The following is an 18,682-nucleotide window of genomic DNA, read 5'->3' as shown; positions in this document are numbered from 1 at the left end:
TAATCCTTTTTTTTTTTTGTAAAATGCTTTCTTACTAATTTATTCATAAAAGAGAGCAGCGCAATAAATCTCAAAAGACTCTCATTTATTTCTTACAAAAAGTCTCTCCTTCAGAGGGGGAGAGAGAGAGAGTCCATATATAGTGGCTTGTTAGTTGGCCAAAAAAAAAAATGTATAGTGGCTTATTGTTAATTTTGCATTTTTGTATCAAATTAAAGTTGTAATTTCTAAGAAAGGAATTTCCGCTACAAACCAATATTAATTAGAGTGTATATTCTTTATCCCATCAATAATATAAATACGACTCTGGAGGAGTACATAAAATTTATCATCAAGAAAATTACATATTAAAAAAATTTAAATTTAAATTTCATCAAAACAGTAAAAACTTGACTAATGAGGATCATTTACTTCTGGAGGGGCGGCTTCTCTCCATCTCCCTTCCGCAGCCCCTTCCCTGCATGGACCTTAATTTGTGGGAATCTTTCTTCGTTAACTAACAAGTGACAACATTATAATATAAAACTTCAAATAAACCTTGTTTGAAACGGTGGCGAAGTCAGGCGGCACAAAATATACGTCAAACGAAAAGTAAAGGGGGAAAAAATCATGAAGTCGACGATTTAGAAATTTTAAAATACAGTTCTTGCCTCTAAAAAGGATTAGTTAGGAATTTTAAATTACAATTCTTGCCTATAAAAGGCGGGCTTAACAGCTCAAAATCTCACACTACCATTCTTTCAATATGGAGATGCAGATCCCATATTCCATCATCTTCTTCACTTTCTTCTGCTTTTTCTTTGTCATCCACAAGCTATCTTCTTCCGCAAAATCCATCAAAACCCTACCTCCAGGGCCATGGAAATTACCTCTCATAGGAAATATGCACCAGCTCATTGGGTCACTACCTCATCGTTCTCTCGCAAATCTTGCAAACAAGTATGGTCCATTCATGCACCTTAAACTTGGACAAATTTCTCATATCATAGTGTCTTCACCTGAATATGCCAAAGAAATAATGAAGACCCATGATCAGATCTTTGTTAACAGACCCAGAATTCTCGCCTCTGATATCTTTGCCTACAATAGCACAGACATCATCTTTTCCCCATATGGAAACTATTGGAGGCAACTTCGAAAGATCTGTACTTTAGAGATTTTCTCAGCAAAGAGGGTTCAGTCATTCAGAAGGATTAGGGAAGAGGAGATATCAGCACTTGTAAGCAATATTGCTGAACATGAAGGCTCTTTCATAAACCTTAGTAGAAAAATCTCCACGCTCACGAATTCCGTAGTTGCGAGAACAGCCTTTGGGACAAAGACACAGAACGTAGAACAGATGTTGGAAATTATGGAGCAAACGATAAAGTTAAGCTCTGGGTTATCAATTTCTGATTTGTATCCGTCGCTGAAATTTATCAGTGTCATCACTGGGACGAGAGCTCGAATCATGAAGTTGCACAAAGAGGGAGATAAGGTGTTTGATGACATCATCAGAGACCACAGAGAAAAGAAAAGAAACAATGTTGGAGAGGCAGAGGAAGATCTTGTCGATATTCTTCTCACGATTCAAAAGGATAATGACTTTGACACCCCCTTTTCTCTTGACAACGTTAAAGCTGTTCTTAAAGTTAGTCTTCGTATGCACTCATCATATTCTTTTTTGGCCTGATGCACTTTTTCATATTGAATGTAACATAATTTGTAATTTATTTTGATACTCAAAATGCACACACACATTCCTCTAATCAATTGCATGAATTCCATTTTCAGGATATTTTCTTTGCTGGAACTCAAACAACAGCAACCACAACAGAATGGGCGATGTCAGAATTACTCAGAAACCCAAAGGTTATGAAAGAGGCACAAGAAGAGGTATAGATAAAATTAGCTAGAATTTTGAATGTTGTGATATCATAATTTTGTGGGTTGTGTGTATCTATAAATACAGTATATATTAATCTTATAGTATCTATATATGATATTTTATTTAATTCATTTATTCATATTGATTTATAAATTTGAAACTATCGAGTTGACTTATACTTGAAAATTATTATTGATTCTACAATAGGTAAGAAGAGTCTATGGAAGCAAAGGATATGTAGATGAATCAAATCTTCACCAATTGAAATATTTAAATGCTGTCATCAAAGAAACTCTAAGGCTACGTTCACCATTAGCATTGTTGGTTCCAAGAGAAAATAGTGAGAGTTGTGAAATTAATGGATATGTGATACCTCCTAGGACAAAGATTATCATTAATGCTTGGGCCATCGGAAGAGATCCCAAGAATTGGAATGATCCAGAGACGTTTGAACCAAAGAGGTTTCTCAATACGATGGTTGACTACAACTTCAAAGGTTCGAACTTTGAGTATATCCCATTTGGTGCCGGAAGAAGAACATGTCCCGGATCCACATTTGCAATGCCTATTTTAGAATTGTTACTTTCCAATTTACTTTATCATTTTGATTGGAAACTACCGAAGGGGATGAGGCCTGAGGAATTGGATATGGATGAGTCGTTTGGTGGCTTCGTACGGAAGAAAAATAATCTCATTTTAGCTCCTATCGGCTATTCCTCTTGAGTTTATAGTGCACATATTTATTCCGCGAATAATGATGTCTCGTCCGATTTTAGATCCTATTTCCTAATTAAATTTTTAATGAGGGATTTATCTCTAATTTTCTCTTAATTATATATGGGAGAACTTTGTTTTCTCGTTTTGGTCTATTTCCATCTTGTGAAGTTTATATTATCAATATTTAGTTAGAATTCCGTAGTAGGGAGCACGCACTTTGACTTTCCCGAAAGATAAAGAGAAACTCCTGAAAGGGATTAACAAGAAGATCAAATCACAGTGCAAGCAGCTTTGTCATTCTAAACACGTAGGGGAAGATAAGGAGAAGCTTCTTTTCATTGATCGTATCATTTATATTAAAAAAAAAAATTAAAGCGTAGGGGAGTATTGATTATACTAGTTAAGAGTAGTGATTGAGGGAGTTGCTGAGTGTGGCTTTAGTTTGAAATTTCAGCCATATTTTAATCACTGTCAGACGCCTTTTTCATTGACTCAAAAAGGATAAGATTGGTGGCCGCTTGTCCAATTCTCACCACACGACAATCTCTTAAAAGCCAAATAAATTCATGTGGGCCGCGTTATAAAATGGCTTTACTGTAGTTTATAGAAATCAACGGAAAATTCGAACTTTTTTTTTCTTGATATTTTCAAATGACCCTTTTGCATTCCCAAATATCGCTTGTCTCTATAATGTGTGTATATGTAAATTATATATGTATGTGTATGCGTATAAATATATACAGGGACCGAGCGAAAAATTGAAGAATAACTGACTTGTATTGTTGATCAGTAAGATCCTCGGTTTTCTTAAATTTTAGAAGATTGTATTGTTCTCCACTGTTTGGTGAGTATTCGCTGCAAACTCCAGCTTAGGTATTAATAGCAAAGAATGCCTTGTACGTTTTCAAAAGCAACTTGGCCTTGTAGCTAAATATAAGTGGATTTGAGTCAAATGCAGGGAGTATTTCAGTGAAGTTACCAAAAGGTCTTATTTAGATTAACATTGATAAAGGTAATTTTTATCCCAATTGACTTTTGTGAATTGAAGATGAGGTAAAAGTCAATTGATGCCTGCGATTTATATTTAAATAAGCTTTTGTTTTTTTCAAAAAAAAAAAGTCAGCCTGACATAAACTTTTATAGATAATAAGTTGAAAACTTTATTTTAAAAGCTTTAAATTTGAAGAAAATGCAAAAACCAGAAATTAAAAAAGAGTTATTTTAACTTTAAAGTGGCATTTGACAAAAAAATCAGTTTTTTTTTTTGCGCCAACGGCCAAAAAAACCAGTTACTCTAAAAGCACGTCAAACTTTTTGTTTGTCATCGTCCCAAGGCTTATCCTACATAAGTATATAATAAGGTTAAAGAACTCGTAAATGTTAAAGATTTTGAATTTAGCTGTGGCATCTTGCAACTACTCATTGTTGGTTTCCGCTCTCCTTTCCTCATAAAGATTAGAACCTGATTTCAGCCTAGTTTCGTCAGTCCCTTAAGAACTCTCACACTTCATAGTGATGGATTTCATCTTTTTTGGTATGTGAAAGAAAAGAAAATTTTATAATTTTAGTTTGTGATTTTGATTTGTGTTGCTGCAAGCCCAGCTTGCATAAATAATTGAGTTGGAACTTGGAAGGTAATGTTCTGTGACTTTCCTAGAAGTTCAGCCCCTGGTAGAAAACTTAAAAAGCATTCGTAGCCAAATAACCCCTGAAAGAGATTGAAACAACATCAAAAATCAAATCACACTCCTAGGAGTGTCGTCTACCTGGAGGAACGTAGGAGGTAGCTTCTTTTCATTCATTTCATCATTTTCTTTTCTTCTTATGTTTTATTTATGTCTACCCCAAAACCTTATTTAAATTTTCTTACTTAGTTATTCATTCTCACATTAAAGTGGAAGCATAGTATCAACAAATTATTGGTTGAGTTGGTAAGTGATAACTGCCTAATCCTTATAAGGAGGAGAAAACAAATTCTAATCCTGAAAAGTATATTTGTTGGGAGGTTTATTTCTTAACTATTCCAGTCTAGTTTTAAGTCCAAAGTGATTTGGCATACCCTTATTTCACCTACAATCATTCGCAAACAATATTAAAGCCCAAAAAAAACATTAGCAACGATAATTAATGAAGAGGAAGGAAATGAATTAAAAAAATGAAGAGGAAGGAAAATTCATTACCTGAGAAATCTCGGCATAAATCTGCCTGGACGCCAGTCTAGCAACCCGCAAAAACAATCCAGCAAGCAAAGCAAACTTGTAAATATGGACCAAGAGAAGAAAAAAATGAAGAATAATTTACTTGTATTGTTGGTGAGTTAGATGCTCTGTTTTACACCCTATATGCAGAGTAAGTGCGATAAATGAATATCGTTGCCACACTTTAAGTCATTTACAAATATTAACTAATTTGACTTTCCACTTTTTGCCCCGAAGAACAAGTTTTCAAACAATCCTTTACTTTGTTTGACATAAATAAAATTAAAATTATTTAAGAATCATTAAATGAACATAATGAATGAATCAATATATGTATGATTCTATTCTTTTGAAAATGCGAGAGACTCTGATTTTTTTTTTTTGACCAGCAGAGGGACTCTGATCTAAGAAATCAGTCAATTTATATATCAATAAACACATGAAAAATGAATTGATTGTACTAAAGCTAAAGAATACTTTTAAGTCCCGATTGATACAAAACATTAAAAATAATGGTTAAGGATTCAAATTGGGATTGAAAAGTTCATCTTTTCATTTGGTGTGAATTAACAATGACTCATAGGTTATTTTCCTTTGCATTTTTCTCAATAAAAGAAAGTATGCATCGTCCGAATGCAACTTTATTCAACAAGCATTCAGACCAAGATGACATTTCAAAGTCCCCAAATAGCCACTTAAATAAGAAAAATTCAAATTTAGGTATAAGTGACTAAATTGGAATTTATAAATTTACTAAAATAACCATATTGCCCTTTATTTTTTTAAAGAAATTATACCAAGCACCCTCATTGGCGATCATCCGCAGAAGTTCAAGTGAGTTGTCATCACCAAAGCTCTGGCAGCATTTCAACCACTGGTTGTCAAAACTCCAGCAACCAGCAACTATTTTTTTTCAGATCTTTACAAAGTTCTTTAATGCTATTAACAACTTCGTTATATCAATTAATAATAAGTTTTTTAGAAAATTAAAAAGTGGCATTTTTAGAACTTCAATAACGCGGTTAATAAGTTTTGTAACGTTATTAATAAGTTCGCTAGAGTAGTTAACAACAAGTTTTCTGACAAATTCAAAAAATGACATTTTTTTTAACTTTAGTAACCTAGTTAACAAGTTATGTAATGATACTAACAATTCTTATAATACCATTAACAATTTTAATAGCAAGTCATGTAATGATATTAACAACTCTCATAACCATAGTGATTGCCTAATAAATGAAAAAATTTTGATGTACAACTTTGATAGGGAGCTAATATTAAAAACATTAATCTTTATAGGAAAATTTTGTTAATAGTATTATAAGATTTGTTAATATTATTATATGACTTGTTAATCGTTATTGTTAAATTTTTTAGAAAAACTGTTGTTAACTGCTATATCAAACTTATTACTAGGGTTACATAAATTATTTTCTAATAAACTTGTTGTTAATTGCTATACAAGACTTGTTAATAGCGTTAAAAAACTTATTGACGGTATTATTGAAGTTGTAAAAATATATTTAAAAAAATAGTTGCCGGCTGCCAGAGCTTTAACAACGGGTCGTAGGCCTGCTGCCAAAGCTTTGGTGATGGCAGCCCACCTGAACTCTAATGGTCACTACTGGCATCAAAACTCCAACGGCAGGCCGCCGATAAGTGTGGTTCGTATATTTTGTTTTTTTTAGAAAAAGACAACAATATAGTCATTTAAGTAAATTTGCAAATTTCAATTTAGTCACTTATACCTAAACTAAAATTTTGCTTATTTAAGTGACCATTTAAGGATTTTGAAATTTAGGAATCATTTTTATATCATTTTTCCTATATATTACTAGAAGACATGTATGGTAGACATGAACTAGATTGCAACAAGAATAACAAGAAAATCAGGGGGAAGAAAAAGCACTGCAGATTATATAAAATATATAATGTTGTTGACCTAATTTGATAATGCTACCTTTGGTCTTTAATATAAGAGCTAGTTAATTTGAAGAGATTAAAAAAATTAGTTAAATTAGACATTTGTGATAAATACGAAGTATATTTCAAATTTTTTAAGGAAAAAGTTTTCACATTTTTTGACGTAATTAAACCTAATTAAGAAATCATTAAACTTTTTTTATGGACATTTTAAAGTTTACTCAAGAACTCATTCATATGATTGCATGTGACAAGCATTCATACAGAAAATGTCAGCTCATCATTGATTGTACATTTGACCCTTTTCTTTCACACCGGCTGTACATTTGACAAGTGAATATTACTCAAGGAACTATAAAAGAGAGGGATTAACTTTTGAAACAGACTCTGCACAACAATATCAAATCACATGTGTCCACAACAAAGGCAATGAAACAAAGCATACAATACAAAAGAGGGACTAGTTAGAGGCATGCTACTCCTTGCACAAATTTTTTTTTTTTTCAAATTAAAAGGGCAGGCACTAAGAGCCTAAACCCGTGACCCTTGACTTATAGGAGAGCATCAATGTCATAGGCTACAAGGCTTTCGGCTCCTTATACAAATATTCAATCAAATGGAACTCGGTGGATTACATTTGTTAGGCTTGGCGTGCAGTGCAATCACTCCAAGCACTATATTGTTAGTCCACTATATTATGAGCAATTTTGGCTCCCTTATCAACAAGCAAATTTGGGGATCCCTCTATGGTCAATGTTCGTAATGATATGGGATTACGAAGGCCTTCAGGAAATGAGTTCAAATACTTGCAATCAAAGAGGACAAGATGTTGCAATTCCAAGAGACTTCCAATTTAGTCTGGCAGCTTTTCTCCACAAAATCTTGTAATGACTAGAACTTTGATTATTATTGAGGAAATATCAGTACAGTTAATTTGAAAAAAAATTGATATTCCTCAATTAGATTCTATATTAAATACCGAAAGAGTACTATTTGAACTTTTTCTTTTTCTATATTTTCAAATAATCCTCTTGCATTCCCAACAATCACTTGTCTCTATAGACACAAATTATATGTGTCTATGTATGCATATGTGCATCAATATATGTACGGACCGAGAGAAAAGTGAAGAATAATTGACTTTGTGTCTTGTAATGTTGATGAGAAGATACTCTGTTTCTAAACCTTATATACAAGTTTTCACTTATCACTTTACTTTGTTTGACATAATTAAACTTATTATTTTTTAAAAAATAATTCTTTTATCAACATCTTTCCGTTGACTGAGCTAGCGAGTCCGCGAGTCCTAAGTCGTTCGCTTCTACATTTTTCTTTATAACATAAAGAACAGAAACCTCAGAATCTGTTCAGGTCAAAAAAAAAAAACTTCGAATGTGATTGTAATTGACAAATATTCAAACGGAAATGTTATAGCATCAATGGTAGTATTTATTGAATATCAGGAAATGAAAAAAAAAATAGAAAATCAATATTGCAGAAATACGTGAGAGGCATGGCAATGGTGTTGCCAATTTCTTGACAAACTTTCATTGCTGCTTAAGATCTATGCAATAAGAAACATAAGTATGTAAAACATCAATTCCAGTCGAGAAGTCTGCACTTTGCTGCCAAGAAGCAAGTGAGCAGTGAATATTAAATAACAAAACCTCCAAATACCAATATTGTTCTATCGACATGCAGGAGTCGTCAGTATTCTAATGTTTCTAGCACATAAAATGGATGCTTTATGAGCAATTTCTTGCCACTCCTCACCACTTTTATGTCGGCATCTTCCATCCAACAATGGGGTTCCGTTTACCTTAAATGTTTGTAATGATCTGAGATTACGAAGTCCTTCAAGAAGTGATATCAAATTCCTACAATTCCAGAGTCGAAGATGTTGCAGTTTCAAGAGAGTCCTCATCCAGTTTGGTAGCGTTTCTCCAGAAAATCCATCAATGCGTAGAAATTTGATGGGATGATGAGGACGAAGCCTTTCCAAAATGAATTCATGAGAATTATCTTTAGATAACTCACAATCAGAGGAGATTGTGTCCCAAGACAAAAATAACTCTTGAAGATGTTGCTTCTCTATTAACCTTGCAAACTTTGCCTCTGTAGGGTTTGACCTCACGTGTTTTAGCCCTCTTATTTTTAAAGTCCCTCTCAAGTTGTTAAGCTCACCCAATTCACTTATTCTTGCACTTGCTCTTCTCCCGTGCATATCCTAGTCATCTACTACAAAATCTGTCAAGGTTTGGAGAGAAGTCAATTGCCCCAAACCACTTGGCATCCACTCACAATTGCAAGGATAAAGATGCCTCAAGCTCAACAATTTAATTATTGATGTCGCTTGGCAATTTCTGAAGACCAGCATTAGAACTGAGGTTTAAGGTTTGCAAGTTGTGGAGTCTATTAATAGTCCTTGGGACCTGCTTGAAATGATTGGCTGAAAGATCAAGAAATCTTAGATGCTTCAATTTTCTAATACTTTTGGGAATTTCGGTAATGTTCGACCTGCGTAAGCCCAGAACACTTATGAATTTCAATTTTGATGCAACCAAATAAAAAATAGAGTGACCCATTTGACACGAAAAAATATGGGCTAGCAAAAGCATTGTCCTTAATTTTTCAAATTTGAATAAGGAAGTTAGAACTCTCCAAACTCTTCTTGGCATATCATATGACAAATGACGTGTTGTGTCTTTAGAACTCTCTTTTTTCTTCTTCAATTAAAAGATACTCATCCTTTGCTACAAAATGTGCTAAATCATGAATGAGGTCATGCATTTTGCATGTATTTATGTCACCGTAATCATCTCTTATGGCATCTTGGAAGAAGGATCTTCAAAGTAGATTCATAAAATATTCATTCCCAACATCTTCCTCACACCTCATCGGATTAGTTAATTGAATGAATCCTTCAGCCACCCACATTTGAATTAGTCTTTGCTTCTTGAATTCAAAATCTTTTGGGAACAATGAACAAAAAGCAGCATAATTTTTCATGTGTGAAGGAAGATGATCATAAGAGAGTATGAGCACAGCAAAGATTCTTTCCTCAAATTAGTCTATGCTCCAAAGCTCACAATTCCTCAAGTACGATAGATCTATTCCTTCTAAAGTTTTATCATACACAAGACTTCCAACAACTCTAATAGCAAGAGGAACTCCTGTACATTTCTTTACAACCTCCCTACCCATTTCTACCAACTCCTGATCATTTGACTCTCTGCCCCTTCAAAAGCCACTCTGCAAAACAACTCCTACGATCTTTCACCATCTAAACCTTTAAGGATAATCGGAGGATAGGTGCCCCTCATCTTTCCCACCTTCTCGCTATGTGTGGTAACAATCATCATGCTCCCTTTTGCTCCCATGGTCAATAAACATTTCAACTTATGCCAAACCTCAACATCTTCATTCCAAACATCATCTAACAAGATCAAAAACTTCTTTCCCTCTATCAATTGTCTAAAGTCTTGCTGCACTTACTCCATCTCTTTTGGACTTTCTTGTCCTAAAATCTTTAGAGCTATTTGTCTAACATCAAATTCATCAGACACACATACCCAAGTTTTTATCCCAAAATACTTTTGAACATCCACATGATTGTACACAATTTGAGCAAGTGTGGTCTTGTCTAACCCTCCAAATCCAATAATGGGAATAACTGAAACACCAGATTTCACATTACTGTCTAACAAATAACGTAAAATCATATCTTTTTCCTCCTCTCTCCCAATGACTTCATCTTCTTGCACAAACGAGTATGTTCGCTTTCATTGCTCAAGTACAGGTAGTGTAACATCCCGAATTTTCTGACTCAGGATGAGTAGAAAAGGGAAAGTTCATTAAAATTATTTAATAGCTCAATCACAATTGGGGAAAATTATGGAATATTGATTTTTTTCAAGGTTTAGAAATATTTTGGAAAATTTCAGAAAAATAGTCAAGAGTGGACTTTTGATCTGAAATTCTTAGGAAAATTATTTATGGGTCAAAGAAGCTAATGGATAAGAAAAATCCATTTATGATATTTTGGTTTAATTTCTGGATATATCTTATATTTCAGAAAAATAGGAGAAGGGATAGGATTGGAAGAATAATTATTTAGGAGGGCAAAATGACTCAGCAATCATGTAGTATACATGCTGCCTCCTCCTCAAGACGTCTGAATTGTTTCTCCGTTGCACAGCTGGTTTCCACGCGTCTAAATTCATTCCTCTATGTGTCAGCTGATCACCACGTTATATGCTCATTGCCTACGGTGTGTTCAGAGAAAAGAGAGACTGAGACGAGAGCGAGAGAGGGAGAGCACGGGGAAACAGAGTCGACGGAGCTGGAAAAGTGACCGGAGGTGGTATCCAGCGCATGCAAACTGATCAAACAATCCAGGTGAGCTTCACGGGTCCATTGTTGTCTTGATTTTCTGGTTTGGGTTCACGTTTCCGGTGATGTTGAGGAGAGAAAGAGATGAGTATCTGGGTAGTGAGTGAAACTTCTATTTAAGCTGAAAGTTTATAACAATGAAAGAGTAGAGCTTGTTGATGATAATGGAATGTATCTTTCGGCTTGCATGTAGGTTCCCTGCTCTGTTTTTGACTTACCGAAACAGGGGTATATGGCTTGGGAATAATATATATATATATATATATAGTGTCAGACTCGTGCATGCATGTATAGGAAAGGTTTCGACCTTAGTTGCCGTATATCATGTGTGGATATAATGAAGCTTGAGAACGCGGTTTATATAGAAGTAAGATTTGCTGTTGCACGCGGTTGTGGTTTCTGCATGATGAAGCTCGAAGGATTTAAGTTCAAATCTGTGATTTTTACAAATAGGATGGTGTCGTCTTATCTTGCTGAGTTGGCGTCGGGTTCCATAGCATGGACGAAGTGAGTATAGCTGTGTAAATTTTCTGGGTGCATGTGTTATTTGCTCTGGTTTATAGGTACCGAGACAGGGGCTGTTGTATTTGTGAAGTTGCTGTTTTAGTTTTGGATAATAGAGGGGAATGAAACACTTAAATGCTAGAGTAAATAAGCTAAATATATATATATATATATCTGTGCGCGGGGGATGCCATGGCTGTTTGGATTGAGGTTTTGGAGGTGTATAAGAGAATACTTATGAATTCATGATTGTTGTATGTGCTGACCGTGGAAGTTAGGAGTGGAAAACATGGAATCTAGAATTGTTGTTCAGGAGGAGGTTAGGCTGTGGGGTTATAATTGAAATCTGAAACCTTGCAATGTAGGAAAAAGAGTAACTATTGGCTTTAGGTACATTTTTAAGAAAATAAAGAACAAGGGCCAAACATGTAGTATTTGATTTATGGGTTTGTATGTGGAGTTTTGATTCTTGAAAGGTATGTTTCAAATCTGGCAGTTCTAGATTTAATCGATCATAGTGTTCAAGAATCTTTAAATGCTTGAAGTAATTAAGTATATTTAAAGCTTTTGAAAATGGTTATTTGAATATTGTTCTTAAATCTCAAAGCTTCCGGATTTAAGTTAGGAATTGAAACAAGATGTTTGAAGTTTGGGAAGTTTTAAGGATTGAAGGATTGAGTGAGAATTAAAGTTAATGGCTGTTTGGTTGCCAAATAAACTTAAAGTTAGATATTTGTTTAAGGAAGTTTAAGTTGGGATCTAAGAGATTAAGAATGATGTTTAGTTAATTATGAAAATATTTATGGGTGCATGGGAATTTAGGTAAGTACGTGTAGTTTGGGTGTGTGTCTTGGCCAAACTGGTAAAAGAAGTAGAGTTGAATTTTAATTGATTTAATTTCAATAAGATTAGAATGATTAAGTATAGGGAACTCATTATTTGCCTTCAAATATAATCAATAAAATAGTATTTTTGACCAAGATGACCAGTTACTAAGTAAAGTAACTGTATGGTTGAGATAAGGAAGGAAGTGTTCCAAAGAGAATAGTTTGAATAAGAAAAATTATCCAAGATGACCAACTATTATGTAAGGGTAGAGATTAAAGAAGATTTGGGATTTAAAGAGAGTTATTTAATTTATGAATTACAATTGGATCAAATATTGATCTACCCTTACAAACATGATAGGTTTTGATATATGCTCAAGCTCACCAAGAAGCAGAAAGAAAGGAGAACGGTAAGGTATTATTTGGAGGGAAGCAGACCAGGTAGTAGTTCTTTCCTCCCTTACACTTGTGTATGATTGCTGCATGTCTGTTTGTGCCATATTGCTATTCAAAAAGCATGAGAACATGTAATCCTTAATTCCTTGCATGGATTATTTAGCCGTGATCACGTGCAGCTGATAGACATGGGGCAGTGATTGCCAATTATTTGCGCATTATTTATTCAGCTTGTCTAATAGACATGGGGCAGTGATTGCCAATTATTTGCGCGGCAGTGATTGCCAATTATTTGCGCATTATTTATTCAGCTTGTCTATCTGTCATTGCGCATAAATGCTTAATTGCATTAGCTTGCAAGGTTATGTTCCACTTTGACTTGTTTTGCATGCTTCATGTGATCTGCATATGTGTTTGATGGAAACTACTACTACGGGGATTCTTTAGAATCTCACCCTCCCATTCATGATGAACAGCGAAGGCTAGTAACTCGAAGAATAAGGAGGATGTTTAAGAAGAAGGTGAGCTGATTGAAGAGCAGAGATACCTATTATAATTCTGTAAATTGTATAGCAAAATATATGGGCAAGTAACTATACTTGCTCTATGGAAATATTATTTTGTATCCTCTAGAAGAAGGAAGTGAGCATTGCCAGGTGCACGTATATGCTGTCAACCAAGAGCGTTGCTTTATTTTTTTTATATAATATTATAAGATTGTATAGTATGAAATTATTTTAGGTGATAATAGATTAAGTTGAAAGTAGGGTTGATTTGGGATCACTCATCAGTTATCTGAAGGTTTAAAATATTTGATCAACGGATTCCAATGATTATGTTAAAGGGGAAAAAAAAATTTCCCTGTCTTTTCCCAGGACAGAAACCTGGCGTTAGTGATTCACAGACGTTAAAATGATCCTATTAGTATATAAAAGTGAGGTGTTGCAGGTAGAGGCTTAAGAGGGTGATCAATCAAATGAAGTTGTTTCTTGTCATTATCAATTTCATCTAGCCTTCCCCTGACTTCCCTCAGTTTATGAGCCATCTTAAGATTATAAACAACTTGGTTTGATGTCGAGAAGAAGATCCGTACCTTCTTTGCCACCCTGTTTGGAATCATGATTCCTCTCCTCAAAGCTTCAGTGGACAAATCATTGAGCAGGTCATCTGCATCATAGAGGACATCTTTCAGTCTGGAAAGCCATAAGCTGACTTGATTGTTATTGTTGGCCTTTGCCTCTGCATCTGATAGTGTAGCTCTTATTGCAAGGATCGTGTTTTTCATTCTTTCTGCATCGTGTTTAGCATTCCACAGCAATTTGAACTCTTCAAGGGCCGAAGAGGTCAGACCATGAAAAACATCCCAAGCGATGGCGTCCATCTTTTTGTTGTGTTTGAAAGAAATTCCCACAATGCTTAGTTTGTGAGTTTGGTGGGTATCGCTGCAAACTGCGGCTTGCATATGAGGCCTTTTACTTGTTCAAAAGCAATTTGCAACTTGCAACTTGCCGTTTTAATTATATACTTCCTCTGGTTTTTAATATAAGGCCTTGTTTGACTTTTATTTTAGTCCTAAATATAAGACTCCAATCCACTTTGTCTCTTATATTTATATATTTGTTTAAAAGTAGTCATTCTAATAATAGTAGTTATAGCCAATACACTTGATTAGCAAGGATATTTTAGAAAAAAATAATACATATTTATTACAAATAACTAGCTTAACTTCTTTCCTTAATCTCCTCAAATTAGTCAATTAGCTCTTATAATTAGGACCAGAGCTAGTATAATGAACAACAATGACCACATATAGAAACCTACAAAACTAGACACTGTTTGAGAAGCAGTACTCCGCGGAAAAATTTAATTAAATATAATCAGATGATGAAGAAAGCAATTGGCTATCAATTTGGAAATAGCCAGTGAATACTAATCGTTGGAAAGTGATTTTCTATGACTCTCTGGAAGTTATGCACATAGTACAAAATTATTTGATATATAAAATTAATATATAATTTAGCCACTGTTGACAAGATTAGAATCTTTTCGTTGACTGAGTTAGCAAGGACCAAGTCATTCGCTTCTACCCTTCTACATTTTTCTCAAGAACATAAAAATGCACCCATAGAATGCGTTCAGTAAAAAAGGTAAAAAAAAAAACTGAATGTGATTGTAAGTGATATGTATTCAGATGAAAATGTTATAGCATCAATGGCTGTATTATTTGATTAGAAAGCATTGAGCTAAAAAAAAAATATTCGGTGTTGCAGAAATCTAAAAATCTACAAAACTAAACACTGCTCTGTTCCATGGCTTTTCAATGTATTAGAACATCCCCAGTTCAGGATGCAGTGCTCCGAGGAAAAATTTAACTAGGCAAAAAAGAGAATTTCAATAGATACTCTTAGTAGCCAATTAATATCAGTTAACCCTTAAAACATTCTAAAATTTCACTGCACCCCATTAACCAAAATTTTTTGTGTGAGAAAACAAAAATACCCTAATATTATTTGAATTGTAAATCATTGAATTTGTGTTATAAATCGCTGAATTCTTATCATAAATACCCAAATTTGAATTGTAAATTTTTTTAAATTTTATAGCTGAATGAACAACTCAAATTTGGCAATTTACAATAAGAATTCGGTGGTTTGCAACATGAATGCAGCGATTTGCAACTCAAATAAAATAAGGGTTTTTTTGTCTTCTCACACAAAAAATTTTGGTCAAGAAATGCAATGAAATTTTAAAATTTTTTGAGAGTTGACTGATATTAATTAGCTACCAAGGAGTCAGGAGATATACTACAAATTCCCCCAAAGAAAAAAAAAACAAAGAAAGAAAGAAAGCCATCGGCTACCAATTTGCAAATAACCCACGAATACTTATTGTTACTATCTTTGACGAGTTAGAAAATGATTCTCTTTGACTTTCGCGGAAGTTAGTACACAGAGGAGAAGCTTGCTTCCTGGTTTTTTCCTATTTCCGTCTTGTTAAATTGAAATAATCAATATTTAGTCAAAATTCTGTACGAGGGAACACGCTCTGTGACTTTTCCGGAAGGTGCCCATATTGCACTTATAAAGCCCAAAGTAGGAACCCCTGAAAGAGATTGACAAGAACACCAAATCACACTCCAAACAGTTTTGTCATTCGAGGAAGATAGGGAGAAGCTTCTTTTCATTTGATAGTATCTGTTTGCAAGGAGTTTATTATAAATGAACAAAATGCAAGAATCAATACATGAATGATATATTCAAGTGGTCCTAATCAAAGAGGGAAAGAAAACTGCGGAATGTAGAATTTCATACAAGTATTTATTGTAGAAATTAACGTGAGGGAGAAGGATTCAAGGGCTGTATAATGGAGAACACAGTGATGAAACTGAGGCACGCCATTCTGTAAGCTCTCTTTCTTTGTTTTCATGGATTGAATATGATCTTCCCGTTGCCTTTTTGCCTTGGGAACATTGTCATCTCAGTTCTAGTAACAGAGAAAACTTGCAGATAAGAACAACACGAAACAATGTTTTCATTAAGCCATAAATGCATCAGACAGGAGACAGTCAAGAAGAAAGGTTGCTGAACATGTTCGACAAAGACATTCTTTTTACAATTTTGAAGGGCGCAGAAAACCAGTGATCGGACAAAACAGTGACACAATTTTTTTCTCAAGTATATTATAAATTTCTAATTGACCCTGTCATGGCTTGCAGCAAAGTGTAGCTATCCCAAGTTGGTATTCTATATAATTAATAAAACTCTTAACAAATTCCTTTGTTCGTACAGTCCAATCTAGTTGGTATTAGCAATTCATTGCTCACAATAAAAGTCAATCTCAAGAGGCCCACCAAACATGACTGGGCAAAGAATCGGAGTGTTAAAAAAAAAAATCAAAAATTGGAGAACATGGTGAATGAAGAAGGAGAAGGAGAAAGATCCCTCAGAAAGCCAAGGATCTACAATGTGGGAGGCATGAAGAAGGATTTGGTCAGTTCCTCAACATCTGCAACCAAATTTGCTCAACAGGGAGCACCACCATTTTCACAATGCTTCGCATGCGCCCTTCTTCTGATTACTAAACTTTTCCTCGCTGGGGTTCCATTAGAGACCACTCAAAAGACACTCTGGGACATAAAAGCATTGCTCCGGCGAATATCATGAACCCGATTCCGACGACTATCTTCATCTATCTCTGCGATTAATCTCAATTTTCGGTTTTAGGGTTTTTGGTTTTTTGTTTTGGCTAGAGGCACTATTAAGCACTAAATATAGACACCTTTTCCAGTGAAGATTCAAGTCTTGGTTCGCCACGTTGTGAGGGACTAGTCCTTTTTGCTAGACCCAATCTCTGTTGGTAGGGTTTTGGGTTTATGCATGTTATTAATTTTGTGCTGGGATGGGCTTGACCTTTCACTCCTTTAGCCCAAACCTATGTTATAGGCTAATAGCCGAGAATGAACTCAACGAAGTAATGAACAGACCGAGCCTAGAGTTTTCCAAAAAAGTAATGAGCTGCCAGATAAAATATTTAAGGACAATACTTATGTCAAATTTCTTATATTTATTATTTCAAGTTGCCTCATCACATATAGCTATTTAATACTACCTCCGGTCCTAAACATAAGAGCTAATTGACTAATTTGAGTAGATTAAAGAAATAAGTTAAGTTAGTTACTTGTTATAAATAGGTATTTTATTTCCTAAAATATCCTTACTAATCAAGTGTATTGGTTAAAACTATTATTATTAGAAGGACTATTTTAGAAAAAAATGAATAAGTATGATAGACAAAGTAGATTGGAGCCTTATATTTAGGACCAAAATAAAAGTCAAATGAGGTCTTATATTAAGGACCAAAGGTAATAACATTTAATTATAAACACACATGAAAAAATTTAAAACACAAGGTCATATACAATTGAAAAACTTGATATATTGGATATAAGTAACTTCACCAATATGCAAGGACCCAAATTTCTTTGATTTTTACAGCGTAACCTAACCTGCCCATCACTTTCCGATTTTAAAGTTCAGGTTTTTCAGGTATATCATAGCAAATTTTCCAGTGAACCAAACGAAAATTAACAGCAGTAAGATTCAATCCGCTAATGAATGAATGAATAACATAGTCCAATTCCGGGAAAGTTTTTTTAGGCATAAATCAAATCCATTTGATGATTCCATTGTGAAGAAAAAAAATTGAAGAGGCAGCGGATCGAGTTGAATTATATATGCTTAGAAAGTGAAATATTCTTAAATCACTCTAACTTAACTCATCCCAATTTTTTTTCTTAACTCATCCCAATTTTTTAATATCCTCCTAGGCATAAGTTAATTAACATTTATGTTTAAACAATTACATGTGTATTAGATTTACAATGAAAACATATATCGTTTATTTTTCTTTCTCGGCATATAATTCATTTATAACAAAAGTTTAATTGCCATTATCTATGTTGGAGATATTAAGTTTTATTTTAATGCTAATAGTTAAATTATTACTCCGTAAAATCCAAAATATAAGAGTTAGTTATGAGTGTTTGTTTTGGCTTAAAATATAAGATTTGAACCCCTTTTGTTTTTTAAGTTTATAAGCTTTCCTAAACTATACATATTGATTGCATATATATGAACGGGGATTTTTATCAATGTAGTAATGAACAAAGTGAGTATTTCAAATAAACTAATACACATTTATTACAAATAACTAACTTAATTAATGTTATTAATATCAATAAATTAGTTATCTATATTTTATATATAGAAACAAAGGAGTATATAATTGGTCATTTGGTATTAATCAGTTGGTTATGGCTCCTAGTCCATATAAAGGGGTTTTTAGTCATTATAGCACTG

The 18,682-nt window shown here is 33.9% G+C and overlaps 1 protein-coding gene across 1 annotated transcript; it reads left to right on the top strand.

The window, feature by feature from the left end:
- Positions 1-745: 745 nt before the first annotated feature.
- On the top strand, positions 746-2,590 carry LOC114743601 (cytochrome P450 71D10-like). Its single transcript, XM_028931823.1, has 3 exons — positions 746-1,630; positions 1,774-1,875; positions 2,075-2,590. Exons 1-3 carry the CDS (start codon positions 746-748, stop codon positions 2,588-2,590), a joined length of 1,503 nt encoding a protein of 500 aa, XP_028787656.1.
- The last annotated feature ends 16,092 nt before the right edge of the window (positions 2,591-18,682 follow it).

The sequence above is a fragment of the Neltuma alba genome, unplaced genomic scaffold (genome assembly GCF_004799145.2).
Source record: "Neltuma alba isolate B1F8T4 unplaced genomic scaffold, ASM479914v2 tig00000644_pilon, whole genome shotgun sequence".
Classification (NCBI taxonomy): Eukaryota; Viridiplantae; Streptophyta; class Magnoliopsida; order Fabales; family Fabaceae; genus Neltuma; species Neltuma alba.
Note: the sequence above shows the minus strand (reverse complement) of the source record. Positions and strands in the feature narration are given on the sequence as shown.